Below are 18,844 nucleotides of genomic sequence, written 5' to 3'. Positions count from 1 at the left end.
TTTATTTTATTTTATTAATTTTATTTATTTATTTTTTGTCTTTTTGAGACAGGGTCTCCCTGTAGTCCCAGCTGGCCTTAAACTCACTATGTAGACCAGGCTGGCCTTGAACTCACAGAAATACACCTGCTTCTGCCTCCCGAGTACTGGGATAAAAGGCCTGTGCCACCATGCCTGGTGTGATCAGTGTTTTTTTTTAAACTTAAAGTGATTCTTAGAAAACTTTCGGCCCTATGCAGTGTTTGGGGGATGTGTAATGTCTGCAACTAATTCAAATGTTACTTCAGAGTACAGAAAAAGAAAGGATGTGGTAAATTTAACAACTGGTAAGTAAGTGAGGGACCAGCTTGGTGATATTCCTGCCAGCTTTCTGGGGTTTGACAGCTTCAACAGAAAAGCTAAGAGGCCCAGTAGCGGCAGGGGAGTCGGCAGCACTCCACTTACAAGGGCCAGGGAAGACGCTGCACGGCAAGCTTTACAACTCACACCACCCGACTCTGTACGGCTGGCTCTCCAGCTTCAGTGTGCAGTCACCAAGACAGCATGTGAAAAGACTGCCGGGCCCACCTCTCCAGACCCAGGGGGACTAGGGTGGAGCCCAGCATCTACACTTCTTACCATTTCCAAATGACTGATTCTGCCAGTGCAGAGAAACTAGGAACGCCATCCTAGTTTACAGGTGTTTTAAAGAGGCTGGGCTAATACCACTCAGCTAGGTGTGGTGGCCCACATCCGTAATATCAGCACTTGGGAAGAGGAAACAGGATTAGAAGTTCAAGACCAGCTTGGCTACATAGTAAATTTGAGGCTGGTGTGGGCTACAAGACCCTGTCTGAAAAAGCAGACAGAGAAACAGGCTGGAGAGATGATTCAGTGGGTAAAGTGCCTGCTTGCTGCTCAGCACTCAGACATGAGTTTGGATCCCCAGCACCCAAGTAAAAGCCAGGTATGGTGGTACATGCCTATAATCCCAGCATGGGGACGGTGGGCAGGGGACAAGGTCTATTCTAGAGGCTCACTGGAGAACCAGTCTAGCCATAACAGTGAGCTCCAGGTCCAGTGCGACCCAATCTCAAAGAGTAAGGTGAAGAGAAGTAAGAGACCAATGTCAGCTCTGGCCTCCATACTGCACGCACAAGCGAACACACCTGCACACACACCCCCACACAAAACTAAAAGACGAATTTGAAAAGCATCAACTCTTTCCTCTCATCACAAATCAAACTAAATACCCTTTGGGCCGAAGTGAGCAGATCACTGACCAATTTTAAGCGCATCCTGTAGCAGTAAGAGGACAGAACAGAAAGTTTTATTGGGGGGCCTAGGGAAGGAAGGTGCTGTGTGTAGGAACATGGGCTTGTGCTAGTGTGACTGACACAAGCTCTGGATCTTCTAGTGGTGGCCATGGGCTTGAGCATTTGTGTCCTACCCGAAATTCCTGGGGCAGCAGCACACTTCTGGAAAAGCAATTTGCATGTACCTACAATACCGGTTTTCTCCATGAGATGCCAAGGAGACTATGCAATTACTCATTTTCTCTCCTTTTGGTTTTGGGTTTCTGAGTCAGAGTCAGGCAGGTTTGCCTCCAACTTGCTATGTAGCCCAGGGTGGCCTTGAACCCGAGCCTCAGTCTTCCTGCCCCAGTCTTCTGAAAGCTGGGATTACAGTTGTGTACCACTATGCCCAGCTCATTCATTCAAGTATTTATGAGCACTGACTATCTGCTAAATACTGTCCTTGGCATGGACAGGCTAGAAGGTACAGGCTACAATTCCCCCTCATAGCAAGTTAATATATAACTGAACAGGGAAGACAAAATGCAAAAGCAAATTTTACCAGGCTTGGTTATACATGCCTTTAATTCTAGTACTCAGGAGGCAGAGGCAGTTGGATCTCTGTGAGATCAAGGCCAGCCTGGTCTGCATAGCAAGTTCCAGGTCAGCTGTGGCTACAGGGAGACCCTGTCTCAAAAGTGAAAAAAATTTAAAAAATACAAAAGCAAATTTTGCATTTAAAATTTAAGAAAGTCCCCTTTGCACAGTTCTTTACATGTGTCACACAGACCTGAAGTGACAGAAAAGGGAGCTTTTAGACTTGTTCTCCACATAAAGTTCTGGCACCCATAGAAGGACAGTGTTCCTCTGATGCAGGCCGTATTCATACAGGTCCTACCTTGTACTGTGCAAATTCCAGCTGTGGCTGAGGATGATCTCCAAAAGATTCTTGAGTCACTCTTCGGATTCTCTCCTTTTCTATGGTGTTTTCATGAACAATCCTTGAATCCACTGTGGATGCAAGAGTTCAGATAGAAGTAGCCACTGGGGATGTACTGCATCCTTAAAGAGTATTCTTTTCACCCCACCCTTTCACGTTATTTGTATAACTTACACATGTTGCCTGTGCCGTCTTTTGATTGAAATCTGTTGCTACTAAGTAGAACGGTTGGAAAGTACAGGCTGATGAAGGAGAACAAAGTAACCTACAGTTGTCACCCAAACTGTCACCACTCTAATACGTTTGTCTGGCTCCTTTACAGTCAACAGTGCCCAATTCTGTATTCCGATTTCTTGTCTCAACATGGAACCAACAGCAGTTTTGCCGCCAGAGTTGTAACAAGGCTCTCTCCTAAGAGTGGCTTCATTTTCATTCATCGCTAAAAGGAGTTCGGGTTTTCCAAAGAAGAGCCTCATGCATAGCAACGCAGTCACCATCCTGACACTCTAGAACCAGGATATGCAGTGCATGGAGGGAACTGCCCCACCTTGGGCAGACCCAACTGTGTGACCCTACTTGGAGCTACCATAAGCCTTCCCGAAACTCAGTTTCCCAATGGACAGTGCTCTGCTCTAGCATAGGATGACTATGGTAACAGAGACACTTCCACAAACATCTTAGGACAGTGCTGGGCACAGAAGCAGCTCTCAACAGCTATCAGCCACACTAGTAAAGTCTAAAGGAGACCTTGTTAGCCTGACCTCTGCTTCCATAGATCTTTGACTTTCAATTTTTCTGAAAGCATTAAATAGTTCTGAGTCAGGATCCTAGTATGTATGTGTTTCACTGAGCCACAGATGTCTGAAAGGGAATAATGCCCATCCAAGTTTCAGTCATCTCAAAGCACACATACTATTTATATCTAGGCCAAGGCTTCTTTCTTGTAGAGGTGCTGTGGAGTTGTGATCTTCAAAGGTCTAGAGGGAGAAAAAAGGAAAAGTATTTTACTAATTTTAATGTTGGGGTGTGGGTATTAGCTTTAACATGTAAAAGCTGCTAAACCTTAACATTTTTACGGGCTCTTACACTTGTATATTCTTTTTTAGGTTCTGAGTGCCACCACACCTGGCCTTACCTGCATATTCTTTCTTTTTTTTTTTTTGGTCTTTTTGAGACAGAGTCTTCCTGTAGCCCCAGCTGACCTGGAACTCACACTGTAGACCAGGCTGGCCTTGAACTCACAGAGATCCGCCTGCCTCTGTCTCCCGAGTGCTGGGATTAAAGGCGTGCGCCACCATGCCCAGCACTTGCATATTCTTATCTGTTCTAGAAAGAAGTGAGGGCTGTCCCATCCAGACTGAACTGAGCATTGTTCCCAGCACAGAAGGCTGTGCAACATGGCTGTTTGAGGAACTCTTGTTACCATAAAATGGATCTTGGCCTGAAGATGTAGCTCTGTGGTGAAGCATTTGCCTAGCGTAGGTAGGGCCCTGGGTTCAATCCCCAGCACCATGAAAAATGAAACAGAACAAAACAAAACAACCTTGAGGTAGAGAACTGACATGCAAGAGCGAGGAGAATCAGAGGAGCCCTGCAGGATGACATCAGACAGAGTGGGGAGAATCAGAGGAGCCCTGCAGGGTGACATCAGACAGAGTGGGGAGAATCAGAGGAGCCCTGCAGGGTGATGTCACTTAGCTTTGCCTCTCTGTAATTCTGACAATCTGTCCTTGAAAAATAACTTTGCTGTCTGAATCTTGTGGATCCCTTCTACTGCCTTTCCCCACTGATGTGATAATTCTTACAGTTCAGCCGTTGGCAATGTGAGTTCCCCTAGTCATGCAACTGTCATGCTGTACAGGTGATACCCTGTGGAGGACGAGTGGGATAAATGGAAGGGACAGCAAAAGTCTCTCTTTTTCTTTCTTTCTTTTTTTTTTTTTTGAGACAGGGTTTCATTATGTAGCCCTGGCTGGCCTGTACGCCCTTTGCAGACTAGTGTGTTCTTGAACTCACCAAGATCCGCCTACCTCTGCCTCTTGAGTGCTGGGATTAATGGCTTGCTTCACCATGCCCAGCTGAAGCAAAAAACATCTCCCCCTAACAAGTGACTTGCAGAGAGCCATCATTGCTTTCTACCTAGAGCAGATAATATACAAATCTAATCTCCCTAAGGACTCCATCCACCAACACATGTGCAAACACCTGCCATATACTGGAGAAAACCCTTAAGCCTCTAAGGACAGAGCCATCCCTGTCATTAAACCACACCCAACTATTATTAACAAATAATTCAAAACCGTTGCTTTCCTCTATAAATTTAACTCCTGTGTTTCCTCCTTCTTGATTATTGGGACAGATAAGTGACTGTCAAGCTGTCTTCCAAACATTTGTCTATGCTCACAGATGAGTGCTGTTCTCAGTCTTGGTCAAAAAGCTTGCTTGCAGTAGGTGACAGTTAATGTGGAGACACATAACTGGTCAAAGTGCTGAGTAAGTGACTGCTGAGGGCTCGGAAACATCTCTATCACCCCTCCAGGGTTCAGGGAACATCACGGAAAAGGGGGTGGAGAGAATGTAAGAGCCAGAGGAAGGGAAAGAGTGCTGTCTTCTAAACAGCATGGCTGTCGCACCCACGCACTCACAGCAGCAGTGTTGACCTATATAAGACCTGCACAGACTGGGCTGCCACCATTCCATCATGGATGCCAGAGGGACTCATGAGGCCCTGCCCTTCCCTAAGAGCTGTTGGCACTTAGTGGCTTCTAGGGGGTAGCCACTGGTAAGCTGTTCAGAGCTCCACCAAATAAATTATCCCCCACCCACTCACGAAGGCAACCTTAATTAAATGTACTGGACCTCAGTGGTGTAGCCACTGGTAAGTTGTTCAATGCTCCACCTGTGCATGCAACCTTAATTAAAGGCACTGGGCCATAGAAAAAAGGCAAAAATCCCCATGAAAGTAAGAGTGAGACTTTTGGGGAAGAAAGGTTTTAGTGGGTGGAGAACAGGACAATAGAGGGTATTAGGGGGTGGATATGATCAAAGTACATGCATGAAATTGTGAAAGAAATAAACACAGAAAACAAACAGAGACTGAAAGCTTTCTCTACTAATCCATCCTGGGCTGTGCTGGGAGTGGACTTCTGCCTGCTCAGTGGGTCTTCTGGAAGAGAAAATGAAAATCCAGCTGAAAGAGTTGCTGATTGGCTCACCTGATTGTATTCCTTAAAAACAATGGCCTTGAGAGAGTCAAGGTGCCGGCTTCTCAGGTCCATCTGCACAATCTGATGGTGTTTGCTAGCAACTCTCAGTGCCTTGGAAGGAGATGGAAGAAGGCTGTCAGAAACTGCTATTGCTGGGTTTATACAGTTTGCCAGAGAATGTAGGAGTTACAATCAGTGACCAGTTTCCACTTAAGAGTGAAGAGTGCCGGTGTGGTGCACAGTGCACACCTCTAACCCCAGCCAGGGGAGGCCAGGCAGAAGTGAGATGCTGCTTCAAAACAACGTTCCCACAAAGTGAAGAGAAATGAAAAGAACTAAACAAAAATTTTAACCTTATCACCTGCTATTCAGCTTGAAAATCAAAAACAAACAGGATCAAGGTATTACAGTCCTCACAAATGCAGACACTGTGGAAAGTGATCCAGCTTGAAATTAGGAATTCTGAGCTCAGAATCAAGAATGGACGACAAATACTGGAGAGTGTCTGATACTAAGTTGTCTAACATTATGCTGATGTCATGCAAAAGTGTATTTTAGGGGAAATATTGAAGAAAAAGTGTGTACTAAATATAATCCCCAAAGGATCCGACAGCTTCTTCTGACCTCCGCGGGCACTGCACGACACGGGTGCACTTACCTACATGCAGGTAATACATGCATACACATAAAATAAAAATAATAAATAAAACTTAAAAAAAATATAAAAGATACATGGAAGAAATGAGCACAGCCTTCAGGGTCATGTTAAAGTATCTGTGGCAAAGTCATTCACCAGGCCACAAGTGGATGATGACCACTGTGACCTCCGCGGGCACTGCACGACACGGGTGCACTTACCTACATGCAGGTAATACATGCATACACATAAAATAAAAATAATAAATAAAACTTAAAAAAAATATAAAAGATACATGGAAGAAATGAGCACAGCCTTCAGGGACATGTTAAAGTATCTGTGGCAAAGTCATTCTCCAGGCCACAAGTGGATGATGACCACTGTCTCACCCCAGAGGAAGAGGGACAGATGTGAGCAGTGAAGTATTAAATGAGTGTCTCCTCGGCCTGCGTGTCTGTGAGAGCAGCATGGCGCTCACTATCCGACAGCCTGCTATTAGCTCCTGCAGCCAGCTCAGAAGAAGGGGAACAGCAGAAGGTGCGGCCGGTATTCGTTGCCAGGCCAACTTCAGGATGAACTGTTTGGGGAAAGATGCTAGAAAGCCTACAACATCATAAGCAGAACCCAGAGAGAGGCAGGCTCTGGACAGAGGCTGCCTCCTACGTTAAAGTGTTTCCTGTGTGACACGCAGGGAAAATGGTCACAAAGGTGGATGGTTATTAGAAGGCAGATAATATATACACGAAAGCACTGCATGTGAGCTGAAATGGCTCAGTGGTTAAGACATGGGCTGCCCTTGCACAGGACCTGGGCTCGGCTCCAAGCATCCATTTGATGGCTATCAATTGTCTGTGACTCCAGTATCTGGAGATCCAGTGTCCTCTCCTGGCCTCTGAGGGTACCAGGCATATACATGGTGCAAATACATACATGGATGCAAAACACTCATACACATAAAATTAAAAACAAATTAAAAAAAATTATTTCTAGGGGCTGGTGAGATGTCTCAGAGGTTAAGAGCACTTGCAGAAGACCCAGGTTCAATTCCCAGGACCCACATGGCAGCTAACAACTGTCCGTAACTCCAGTTCCAGGGGAATGTGATGTTCTCTTCTGACGTCCACGGGCACTGCATGACACAGGTGCACTTACATACATGCAGGCAATACACTCATACACATAAAATAAAAATAATAAACTGTTAAAAAAGAGAATTATTTCTAAAAAGGAAAAAATAAGAAGGAAAAGCATTCCATGTGACACTCTGGGATGAAACAGCTTCTGGAAGGAGAGAGCAAGCTGACCAGCCACTTGGGGTGACTAAAGTGGGACAAGGGTATCGACTTTTGAGGCTAACCTTTTGCCTTTAAACACTTCTGAACTGATGGCATTTTTTGTTGGCTTTTACTGAGCATGCATCTCTGTTAGGGCAAAAGCTACGAGGAGGAGCAGCAGCAAATCTCACCCACACTTCTGCCTGTGGCTAGGAAGGCTCCCCAACCCGTTTCAGAACCAGAACTGAAGGCGTACTCTGCCTTACATGCTTATGGAGCAGCTTAATCCCACATAGACCCTTGTGACAAGTACAGGAAGCATCAGAGCTGCAGGAGTCCGCCCGTACCTGGTGGAGAAGGGGAACGGTGCTCTTCAGATGGCAGCAGGAAATGAAAGCATACGGCGTCTGGGGGTAATACACCACAAACGTAGGCTTGTACTGGTTTGGCTTTGCATGCTGTGTCCCCCAGGCAACCCGGATCCACACGGCATTTGTCTCAGCGACCCTGAAGCTGATGGTCACCTTGTTAACACAGACATTTCCTGGTTACCTCTCACTGTGGCACCAAGGAGACATGAACAGTTCTACTGTGATTTTATAAGCATGCCCTTTGCCACTGAAAAAATTTACATTTACATGGGTGTTTGTGCACACGCGTGTGCCCAACTCATGCCACAGCACACATATGGAGGACAAAGGACAACTTTCAGGAATTGATTTTCTTCTTCCACCGTATGTTCCGGGGATTCAACTCATGGTCAGGGTGTCAGCGAGCAACTTTACCCGCTAAGCCAGCTCATTGGTTCTTTTTCTATTTTTTATTAATAGTGTTTTGGGAATCTTTGGAAAACATTTTGTAATTGTTTTATAAAGATACATTTATGGAGCTGGAGAGACCTTGGTTGGTTCTCTCACATGGCAGCTATCAACTGTGCCTAACTCCAGTTCCAGGAGATACAACATCCTCTTCTAGCCTCCAAGGGCATTGCTCATACAAGTGCATTTACATACATGTAGGCAAAATGCTCACAAACATAAACTATCATAAAAAACATACATTTTTTTCTCACAAAGCATTTTAGGAGAAAAATTGTTATTATTATTATTTTTTTTGGTCTTTTTGAGACAGGGTCTCCCTGTAGCTCCAGCTGTCCTGGAACTCACTAAGTAGACCAGGCTGGCCTTGAACTCACAGAGATCTGCCTGCCTCTGCCTCCCGAGTGGTGGGATTAAAGACATGCGCTACCACACCCGGCTCTGATTGATTTATTTTTATTTTATGTATTTGAGTGTTTTGTTGCATCTATGTAAGTGCATGTTTCATGAAAAACCCATGGAGTCCAGAAGAGGGGGTTGGATCCCCTAGAACTGGTGTTACAGATGGCTGTTAGCCAACATGTGGGTGCTGGGAATCGAACTCAGGCCTCTGGAAGAGCAGCCAGAGCTCTTAACCGCTGAGCCATTTCTCTAGACCCAGGAGAAAAAATTCTTAAAAATCTAAAATCAGACTTGGAGCAATGGAGTTGGAACTGACTTGGAAGCCTCCTTCCTGAAGACTACTAGCTCTCATAGTTCTAGAGGATACTATGCAAGTTGCTAAGGGAGAAAATCAATCAATGGTCCAATCCCAGCTGTAAAGCCTAATAACCACAACAATGACCAGCACAGCAAACTATAATGGTGCAGTAATGGCACCTTTATCTAGGGGGCAAGCAACAGGTACCTAATTGGACTTAAAGCCCTATCAGTGGGAGGGAACTCATGGATAGCACTGTAAATACAGCCAAATACACATGGCTGGAGAGGTCATAGATCCTAGAGAAAACCCTATCTTTGTCCTATCTCTAGACAAATGAAATTTTTTACTGTCTGCTAAATACATATTTACAGACAAGTATACCGTACACCACTCATAAAAGAAGCTTCTTTTTGCAATAGATGGAGACTATTACAGAATTCCACAACTGGTCACATACAGAGAATATCTCTGAGAGATGCCCAGCCCTAAGTGACACATCTACAGTGGAACCTCTATACCAGAGGCTCTTGGAACACAGTGGAGCAGTGGGTAGAGAGAATATTAATGCATCTCTCAACTCTCACCAGAGAAACTTCCTCATGCAACAGAGGACAATGAACACAAAGGCCACAACTGGCCAAACTGTAGAGAATTAAGAGACTGAGGACTGCATGCCCCTGGGTAGGACTCCTATATTAAACCTCACCTGCACAGGGCTCAGGGACCATTGTGGAAGAGGGGGCAGAAAGATTGTAGAGCCAGAACTGGTGCATGAACACAAGGATAGAGTCTTCTAGGCCTCTGAGAACTTGCTCACATGAACTTACAGCAACGGTGTCAGCATGCATAAGATCCATGCTGACTCAATCAGACAAAAATCCAGCACAGAACTGGGGAAATGGGCAGCAGGCTCCAAACAACCTTAACCAAGAACTATTAGCAACTGATTAGTGCTGGTGAGGGAGAGAAGATCTTCTTTAAGGGAAGTGACTCTAGACAGGCTGGCTAGACTGAGTGGATGAACTTGCTCCCTCCGAGGAACATCTGGGTGCAAATGCTTGACTGGATAGGACTTATCATATATGAAGGAATGCATGAAATCTGGTGGTGGAGCTATGGGGGGGGGCATGTGTGTGCGTGTGTGTGTGTGTGTGTCTAAATATGATTAAGATTTATTGTAAATGCAATAAAAATATACATTAAAAAAAACCATATAATCAGGGCATGGTATCAATATTTTTCAATGATTTTAGGCCTGTCCTCACTGAGGAACATCTGGGTGCAAATGCTTGACTGGATAGGACTTATCATATATGAAGGAATGCATGAAATCTGGTGGTGGAGCTATGGGGGGGGCATGTGTGTGCGTGTGTGTCTAAATATGATTAAGATTTATTGTAAACGCAATAAAAATATACATTAAAAAAACCATATAATCAGGGCATGGTATCAATATTTTTCAATGATTTTAGGCCTGTCCTGAACATATCCTCCACTTAATGAAGTAAGGCAGCTTTAAAAATGACATAGTTGCTGGGCGTGGTGGCACACGCCTTTAATCCCAGCACCTGGGAGGGAGAGGCAGGCGAAATCTTTGTGAGTTTGAGGCCAGCCTGGTCTGCATAGTGCGTTCTAGGACAGCTGGGGCTACAGGGAGACCCTGTCTCAAAAAGAAAAAACAAAAAACAAAAAAAACAAAAAAGAAAACACAGTTAAGCCAGGTGCGGTGGTACATGCCTTTAATCCCAGCGCTCGGGTTGCAGAGGCAGAGGACAGCTGGGGCTACAGGGAGACCCTGTCTCAAAAAGAAAAAACAAAAAAAACAAAAAAGAAAACACAGTTAAGCCAGGTGTGGTGGTACACACCTTTAATCCCAGCACTCGGGTTGCAGAGGCGGGGTGGATCTTACCCAGGAAAAAACGAATTAAAAAAAAAAAAAAAAAAAAAAAAGACATAGGTTTTCTTTTTCCTTTTTGAGATGGCCTCACTGTTTTGGCTCAGGCTGGCCTGAAACTCACTAGTTGACCAGGCTAGCCTCGAACTTACAGAGATCCACCTGCCTCTGAGTCCCAAGTGCTGGGATTACAGATGTGTGCCACCACACTCGGCTGAGATGGCCATTTTACAATGGAACTTTAGCACTGTCTAGCGTAGACTTAGTGTGCCCTACAAAGTTGGGGCCCAGCACTTCTACATGCTAAGGGGCTCAAAACACACCAATCCTAATGCTTCCGCATCGAGCTCAGAAGCTAAAAACAACTAAAGGAATGCTGAATGAGCAGAGTACTGGGAGCTCTGCCTGGATTCCATTTCCCAGACAAGCACAGGTCTTTCTAAACTTGGAACCATGACTGCAATTACTCTGGAATTTCACAGCCTCCTCCTAGATCATCAGCTAGCCCCAGAGTCAGCGTCCCCTTGGGGATCTCACCCAGGAAAGGATGGAGACAGTTGGCTTGCTGGCTCTATTCACTCCCTCTGGGATCTTACTTCAGGAAAAGCAGGTGGCTATAGTGTCTGGGGGAGCAACCTACCCACTCTGTACCCAGATGCTGTTCCAAATCCCAGTGCTGAAAGAGACAAGGGATCCTCCCCGTCTGGGGTGTGGATGTGCAGAGCTGGCTTCCCCTGGTGAGCAGTGCAGAGCACAGCCCTACTGGGGCTCAGGGGCCCCTGCTGGCTGGAAGAGAAGAGGGTCTTACTCTGGACGGCTTCACTTCCCATTTCAAAAGCAAAAATGACTGCTGACTAACAGCAGAGCCACTAGCCACATGTGGACTGTCCAAAGGAAATTCATTCGGTAGGTTACAGACACATTTGCTCAGTTACACTGGTCCCCTCTCCGGTCCTCCATGGCCACACGTGACCAGCAGCTAGTGTTTGGATAGTGCAGTGGTAATGGCATGTCATCTCCTCCTCGGCCTTCCCTTCCCCCTGCCCCTCCTAGATATCACTGTACTGAATTTCATGGAAATCCAAGAAGAACTTTTTCTTACATTTTTTAATGCTCTCTGAAGAATTTTCTTAAATGAACGTTTGAATTGTTCCAGATCAAAAAGGTCGACATCTTCATCTGCCAAAGTAAACATATGAAGAAAAGGTTGGGGTGCCACCATGTCTTCAATAAGTACAGTGGTCAAGAATCCCAAAGCTATGTGTCCTGTGCAGCCAGAGTGTTAATGGTCACACTCCACACGTGCTCCTGCTATCAGGGCACAAGTGAGGAGCAGTAACCTCCTCTTGGAAGAAGTCTGAGACAGCACACTGTTGGGCTGGGTGTGGTAGCACTCACTTGTTATCCCACCCTGGGGAGCCTTCTCTATACAGTGAGTTCTCGGCCAGCCTATACTACATAGGGATAGTGTCTCAGAAACAAACAAACGAACAAAGAAAATCCCAAACAAAACATCCCCCAAACAAAAAGAGACCACATTTGCTATTCATTTCTAAACTGCCAAAATATCAAATACGAATATTCAGTTTAAGATGGAAAATGTTACCTGGTTCTCTGCTCATCTGATAAACATTCCAATGTTTCTGGTGCCGATGAACTTGAGTGTCTGAAGGGGAAAGGTTCATAATTTACTGTTATATCTCAAAATATAAACAATGTACTTTAGACAAATCCCTAATTACTCAATTCAGCCAACACAGATAATGCCCCCAGGGTCAGCACTTATTAGTTTGGCCAGATCATCTTATTTTGACATAAATCTGCTATGGAGAATGCAGCATGTACCCACATGATGTAATGACCCCCACATGGCTGTCACTGGCATTGACTGTGGCCTTCCCCAGGCCTCTTCTCCAGCTCCTTATACCTCACCCCGCTCCATTCCTCAGCAGCTACCCCCTCAGGGGCCCCATTTGACCATCCCCTCAAACGACCCCTAGTTACTCCAGGGCAGTCATCCTTGCTCATGTGCTCACTGCCTGCCTGCATGCTACATGTCTGTGAAGGCTGCGGACTTGTTCAGTGTTGCATGCCCAGGCTGACCCTGCCTGCACAAAACACTGTGCATGGGGAATGAAGGTATGGGCAGGCATGTGACACAGACAGTGCCCTTGAGAAGGCTGAAGCATGCTCTGGAGGAGAAATGGACCTAGGGGGTTAGCAGGCTCAACCTGTTCCCTTCATCCTTCTGGCTTCAAGCTGTCCCCGTGCTGACTTCCACCTGTCTACTGACCTCCTGTGTCTCTACCTCAGACCAGGCTTTTTGCATCTCTGAAGGGGCCATGGGCTCCAGCACTCAGGGGACAATTCACCTGCTGTGCTTTTGGCATCGAGTGCTTTTCTCGTCCTTCCCTAGGTTCAGCATCTCCTCCTTGCTGGTACCTGCACGTCCCCATCACCAACCCCCACTGCTCTTTACAGCAGTGGCAGGACAACCGTTCACTAATTATTTGGTTCTATCTAAAGCAGGTGTCAGCAGGCACAGTGTGATGCCTGCTCAAGAGACAGCTCCCAAAATGTTGTTCTGCTGTTCCTTTCTTCCCTGGCTCTCTATTCAGAGTTGAGATGATCTGCTCTTTGGTCTGTGAATAAGACTGTTACTAATTCCAACATTCGTCATCTAAAAGGTGAACAAGGAGGACTAAGACAGATGGAGACCGTTTTAATCTGCCACAGACTTGTTAGACCATAGCAGGGAGGGCTCCACTCTTCCAGGTACATGTGTAGACTGAGAGTCCTGTCCCAGGCTGTGTGTAAGCTCTATCCTTAGTCCCCTCCATCCTCTCCATCCTCCACTGCCATTTCACTCCCTATCCCCCCTCTTGCTTACACCTCTCCAGAAAACTCATAGGTCTCACGCCCTCTGGTTTCTCTGTGCGGTGGCCTGCATGGTCTCTCAAGAACAAGCACTTCATTCTTTCAGCTTAGAACCCAAGGGCTACACGTTAGAATACAGACCAAGATTCTTCTAGTAGCTTCCAAGTCTGTACCAGCCAATCTCTCCCTTCCCCTGGAGCGCACTGGACCTTCCTCCTGCACATCTGGGCTTTTAGGGGCACATGCCTCCTACCCAGCCCTTTGCCCACTGGCCTCCCGTTCTTCAAACTCCCTCTCACCTTTGCCTGGCTAGAGCTAGCTCATCCTTTGACCCTAAACTTGAATAGCATCTGTTCAAGGAGGTTTTCTTACATTCCCACAGAAAAGGAACCCCCACCGTGCTCTTATACCCTTCTGAATTCTTCCCCTTCATAGCACTTACAACTGAGGTTCGTATGCTCTGTGTTAAACGAACCTCTCTTCATTGGACTGTGGCATCACTGAGTAGGAATCACCTGTGTTGTACATCAGTGCACCAGCAATGGAGCTATGTAGATCCACCCATTACAGCTCAGTCAGAATTTAATCACTAAACTACATCAGAAGCAGATGCTCCATGATAGTCAGCTGTGTCATAGCTGGAGGAAGGTGCTGATGAAGCTGACTTCTGACATGTTTCCAGTCATAAAGCCATATAAGGACGCATATAAGGATAACCCATCAGCACAAATGAGGCTCTTAGCTGGTGGAACAGATCAGGAGGTAAAGGCACCTTCTGCCTGATGACTTGCATTTGATCCCTGGGACCCACGTGGTAGAGGAGAACCGACTCTGCTACATGTCCTTTGGCTTTCAAACGTGTGCACATGTGTGCCATGGCATCTGTGCCCACCCTACCCCCCAAATCAATAAACAACACGTAAAAATGAAATGAAAACCCAGACAGGCCACCTCTATTCTGAGTGCCTGGTGCACTCTCATCTAATCCCCACCACAACTTCATGCAGTATCATTCTCACACAGACTTGTCAGAAGGAGCTATTGAGGCCCCTGCCCCACCCCTGCCTAGGGCTCACAGACAGGTTGATTGAGCTGTGAAGCCAACCCAAGAAATCTGGACCTATGGTCTATGTGCTTAGTCTCCATGTTTCCTGCTAATTAAGAAAAATAAAAATTTTAAAGTGAGGGGGCTGGAGAGATGGCTCAGTGGTTAAGAGCACTGGTTACTCTTGCAGATGACCCAGGTTTGATTCCCAGAACCCACATGGTAGCTAACAACTGTCTGTAACTCCAGTTCCCGTGGGCATTGCATGACATGGGTGCTTATAAGCACATGCAAGCAATATACATATACACATAAAAGGGAGAAGCTATGCTGTAATAAGCACATCCTCAGGGACACAGTTCCAAATTCTATAGCAAAGTAAAGCCCAACAAACGATGCTTTTATGTTTATAATGTACCAATTCTTGATTCTAAGAGCTCTGAGTCATCACCTCACTCAGTCCTTTAAACAATCCTGGGGAGCACAGACTGCTCCATCCCCACTGAGTCAGGGTTAGAAAGGAGTACAATGTGGCAAGGGACGCTAGACAGGACACTAGACTAGTGCCACAGCTGCAAATGGACACCAGGTTTCTCGACTCTATAATCTGCATCCCTCCAAATTTTCTTTTGAGACAGGGTCTTACTATATGCAGCACAGGCTGGCCTGGAACTTGCTATGTAGCTCAGGCTGGTCTGGAACCCACAGCGATCTACCTGCCTCTGCCTCTTGAGTTGTGGGATTAAAGGTGTGGGCCACCATGCTCTCTGAAGGACGGCATGGTTCCCTGTCTGGGACTCAAACCCTAGTCTACCAAGTGACAGGTGGGGACACTTACCACTATGTTAACAAGGATGACTTTTTTTTTTTTTTGGTCTTTTTGAGACAGGGTCTCTCTGTAGCCTCAGCTGTCCTGGAACTCACTATGTAGGCCAGGGTGGCCTTGAACTCACAGAGGTCCGCCTGCCTCTGCCTCCCGAGTGCTGGGATTAAAGGCATACGCCACCATGCCCGGCAAGGATGACTTTTTAAAAAAATGTATGTGTATATTCGTGTGTGCCATGCATGTGCAGATGCCCACCGGGACTAGGAGAGGGGTCCAATCCCTTGGAGCTGCAGTTGTAGCCTCCAGGTTGTAAGTCACCTGATGTGGGTGTTGAGAACCAAACTCCGGTTATATGCAAGAGCAACAAGCACTCTTAACTGCTTGCTGTACCATCTCTACAGGCCCTAGAATCTGCATCTTTAACATAAAACACTTCCCTCTGATGAAATAAACTGTAATGTGTAAAGCCAAATCACTAAAACTTACATATGACATCTAAAAGGGCCACGTCATCGAGACTCGCAGGTTTCTCCTGAAAGAGAGGATGAACTGATTAGAAGACACGATGATAGGTCTGGTGCTAGCCCTTTCAAGTCCATTTTAGGGCTGACTGGAAAGTTCTCTCAGCATACCTGCAGTACTGTCTAGAAAGCCTGTCTCCAATCTGCACTCTCCTGTTAATCTGTAGACAGGCCTCTGATTCTTATTCAGCCCATGCTCCCCTGAAACTTACTCCACATTCATCACTTTCAGCCTTTTGGATTAAAAACAATGAACATAAAGCCAGGTATGATGGCCCATAGCTGCAGTCCTAGCAGAGTAATGAGTATGAGGCCAATCAGGCTACAGAGTAAGTTCCAGGCTAGTCTGGGCTACAGAGTGAGACACAAAACAAACAACAAAAGCACAAAACCCTAAGACAAACACCCTTTAGACAGGGTCTCCCTAGAGCTCCAGCAGACCTGCAACTCACTAGGCAGACCAGCCTCAATCTCAGAGATCTGCCTGCTTCCTAGGTACTGGGACTAACAATGTGCGCCACCACTCCTGGCTCATAACTCTTCAACACACATTAAACTGCATACATGTTGTGGTTTGAATGTGAAATGTTTCCCATAGGCACAAGTAGTTCAACACTTGGTCCCCAGGTGGTAGCAGGGGGAAGTGGGTCTCTGGGACTGGGCCTAAGTTAGACTTTATAGCGCAGCCTCACTTCCTGTGCACCCTGTGCATGCCCGTGTGATTAGCCAGGTTCCTGTTCCTGCAGCCACGCCTTCCTGGTCATGGACTATACCCCAGGAACTGGGAGCCAGAATAACCCTTTTCTTCCTTAAGTTCTTTTGTCAGGGTGTTTTATCACAGCCACAGGAAAGTAACTAAGACATACTTAAAATCTTCAGATGTGGCCATGAACATACGCATGACACTGCCATGTTACGTGGTGAACACAGGCAGCACCCTCCAAGTCTCTCAAGCCTTTACGCTCAGCCTTTCCAGCCTCCACCTCTCCCCCTCCCAATCCAGCGTAGTGAGGCAACAGGGGATCTGCCTTGTCGCAGCATTTGTATTTCTAGTTTTACATGAACGTTAACATAAGTTTGGATTCTTTTTAGGTCGGGCTCCTTTTACTCAGCATAAGTGTCATGACACTCAGCCATATCTGTGCATCTAATAGTTCAATCCTTTGATTGCTGGTGGTGTCTGAGGTACATATACATCACACTTTGTCATTTATCTGTTGATGGTCTTGGGCCATTTCCAATTTTAATTTTTTATTACTTTAAAAAATTATGCTTATTTTTTCTTTTAATTAAAAAAAATATTTTATAGCCGGGCGTGGTGGTGCACGCCGCAGTCCCAGCACTTGGGAGGCAGAGGCAGGTGGATCTCTGTGAGTTCAAGTAAAAAAAAAAGAGTATGTACTAAAATTTTTGTAAAAATTTTTAAAAATACAAAAACAAAAAAAAAATTTAAAAAAAAGAGTCTGTACTGAAGGGGCCTGCCTCTGCCTCCCAAGTGCTGGGATTAAAGGCGTGTGCCACCCAGCCCAGCTCAGACTCTTAAGAATTTACTATATCCTAGGGATAAGCTGTTTACAGCTAATGATGTGGAAACAGTTTCTACCACTGTGGCTTTTCTTAACAATGTTTTTCAAAGAGGAATATTTATAAATTTTATTAGTTTATTATTTTTCTTTTATGACTATTTTTGGCTTTATATCCAAGAAATCTTTAGTCCAATGCCACAAAGGCTTTTCCCTTGTTTTATTTTCTAGGTTTTATGGTTTTAGGTATTAAATTTGGATCTTGGAGCTATTTTGAATTCACTTGAAAAAAAAAAAATACAGTAAATTCTTGTTTTACTTTGCTTGTGACAGGGTCTTCCTATGTCGCCCAGGTTGTACCCAAACTTTGGATATTCCCCCACCTCTGCCTCCTAAGTGCTGGGACTGAACAGGAGCACCGATCCACCTAGCAGAGTACCCAATTACTATAGTTCCATATGTTGGAAAGCTTATTCTCTCTTCACAGAACTGTTCTTTGTAGCCTTGTTTAAGAAAAAAAAAAAAAAATCAATTCACCATATACATATTGGTATGTATCGAACTTTATTGAATTAATTGGCTGATAATTTTGAACAGTTACCTCACACAGCAGAATCAAGTCCTGAGCTAGAGATTCCTTTCTCTGATGGAAGTTGATGGTCTGCAGTTGATTTTCAGATAAAAAGTTCCAGGTTTTTAGGATGGTCATCATTTCATACATAGGGATCTTCAGGATGGTCCTCCTGAAAAACTCTGCAACATTCTCATCCATCTTTTTGGCACTGGATCAAAATAAAAATGAAAAGTACTCAGCAAATTATTAAGTTCAGAAACTTCACCCTGTAGCCCCAGCTGGCCTGGAACTTGCTATGTAGACCAGGCTAGCCTCAATCTCACAGAGACCCATCTGCCTCTGCCTCCAGAGAGTTAGAATTAAAGGCGTGCATCACCATGCCTGGCCTTATTTTTATTTTTAATTTTTAGTTTTTTGAGGCAGTCTCATGCAGTTGAGGCTGGCCCCAGATTTGTAATGTAGCTGAGCATGACCACAACCTATGATCCCCCCCGCTTTCTTTTCTTAATCTTTTTTTTCTTTCTCTTTTTTTTATTTGTTTGTTTATTTTTGAGTTATTTAATAAGCACATGATTAGAAGTAGCATTTCATTATAGCATTAACATATTTAATAAGGGCAATTTCCAGAACAAAGATGCATCTCTTTCAAAATTTGCTGTAAAGTTTTAGGTTCACAGTTGAATTAATACAGTTATACAATACTGAACTCAGTATAAACCCTATAAGACAAAG

At 45.2% G+C, this 18,844-nt stretch overlaps 1 protein-coding gene across 1 annotated transcript in view; it reads right to left on the bottom strand.

Annotated features, from left to right (window-relative positions):
* Cenpn (centromere protein N) overlaps nt 1–18,844 on the bottom strand; it is a 28,816-nt gene that overhangs the window by 3,042 nt on the left and 6,930 nt on the right. Inside the window, exons 2-9 of the mRNA XM_008848262.2 lie at nt 18,140–18,320; nt 15,981–16,026; nt 12,353–12,412; nt 11,849–11,925; nt 7,679–7,855; nt 5,430–5,531; nt 3,128–3,191; nt 2,173–2,285 (exon numbers count right to left, since the gene is read on the bottom strand). Coding sequence (XP_008846484.1) covers nt 2,173–2,285; nt 3,128–3,191; nt 5,430–5,531; nt 7,679–7,855; nt 11,849–11,925; nt 12,353–12,412; nt 15,981–16,026; nt 18,140–18,310 — 810 coding nt within the window. The 5' untranslated portion in view covers nt 18,311–18,320. The remainder of the gene's footprint in view (nt 1–2,172; nt 2,286–3,127; nt 3,192–5,429; nt 5,532–7,678; nt 7,856–11,848; nt 11,926–12,352; nt 12,413–15,980; nt 16,027–18,139; nt 18,321–18,844) is intronic.

Source organism: Nannospalax galili, unplaced genomic scaffold, assembly GCF_000622305.1.
Source record: "Nannospalax galili isolate Female #2095 unplaced genomic scaffold, S.galili_v1.0 scaffold1744, whole genome shotgun sequence".
Lineage (NCBI taxonomy): Eukaryota > Metazoa > Chordata > Mammalia > Rodentia > Spalacidae > Nannospalax > Nannospalax galili.
This window is presented reverse-complemented; position numbering and strand designations above follow the sequence as displayed.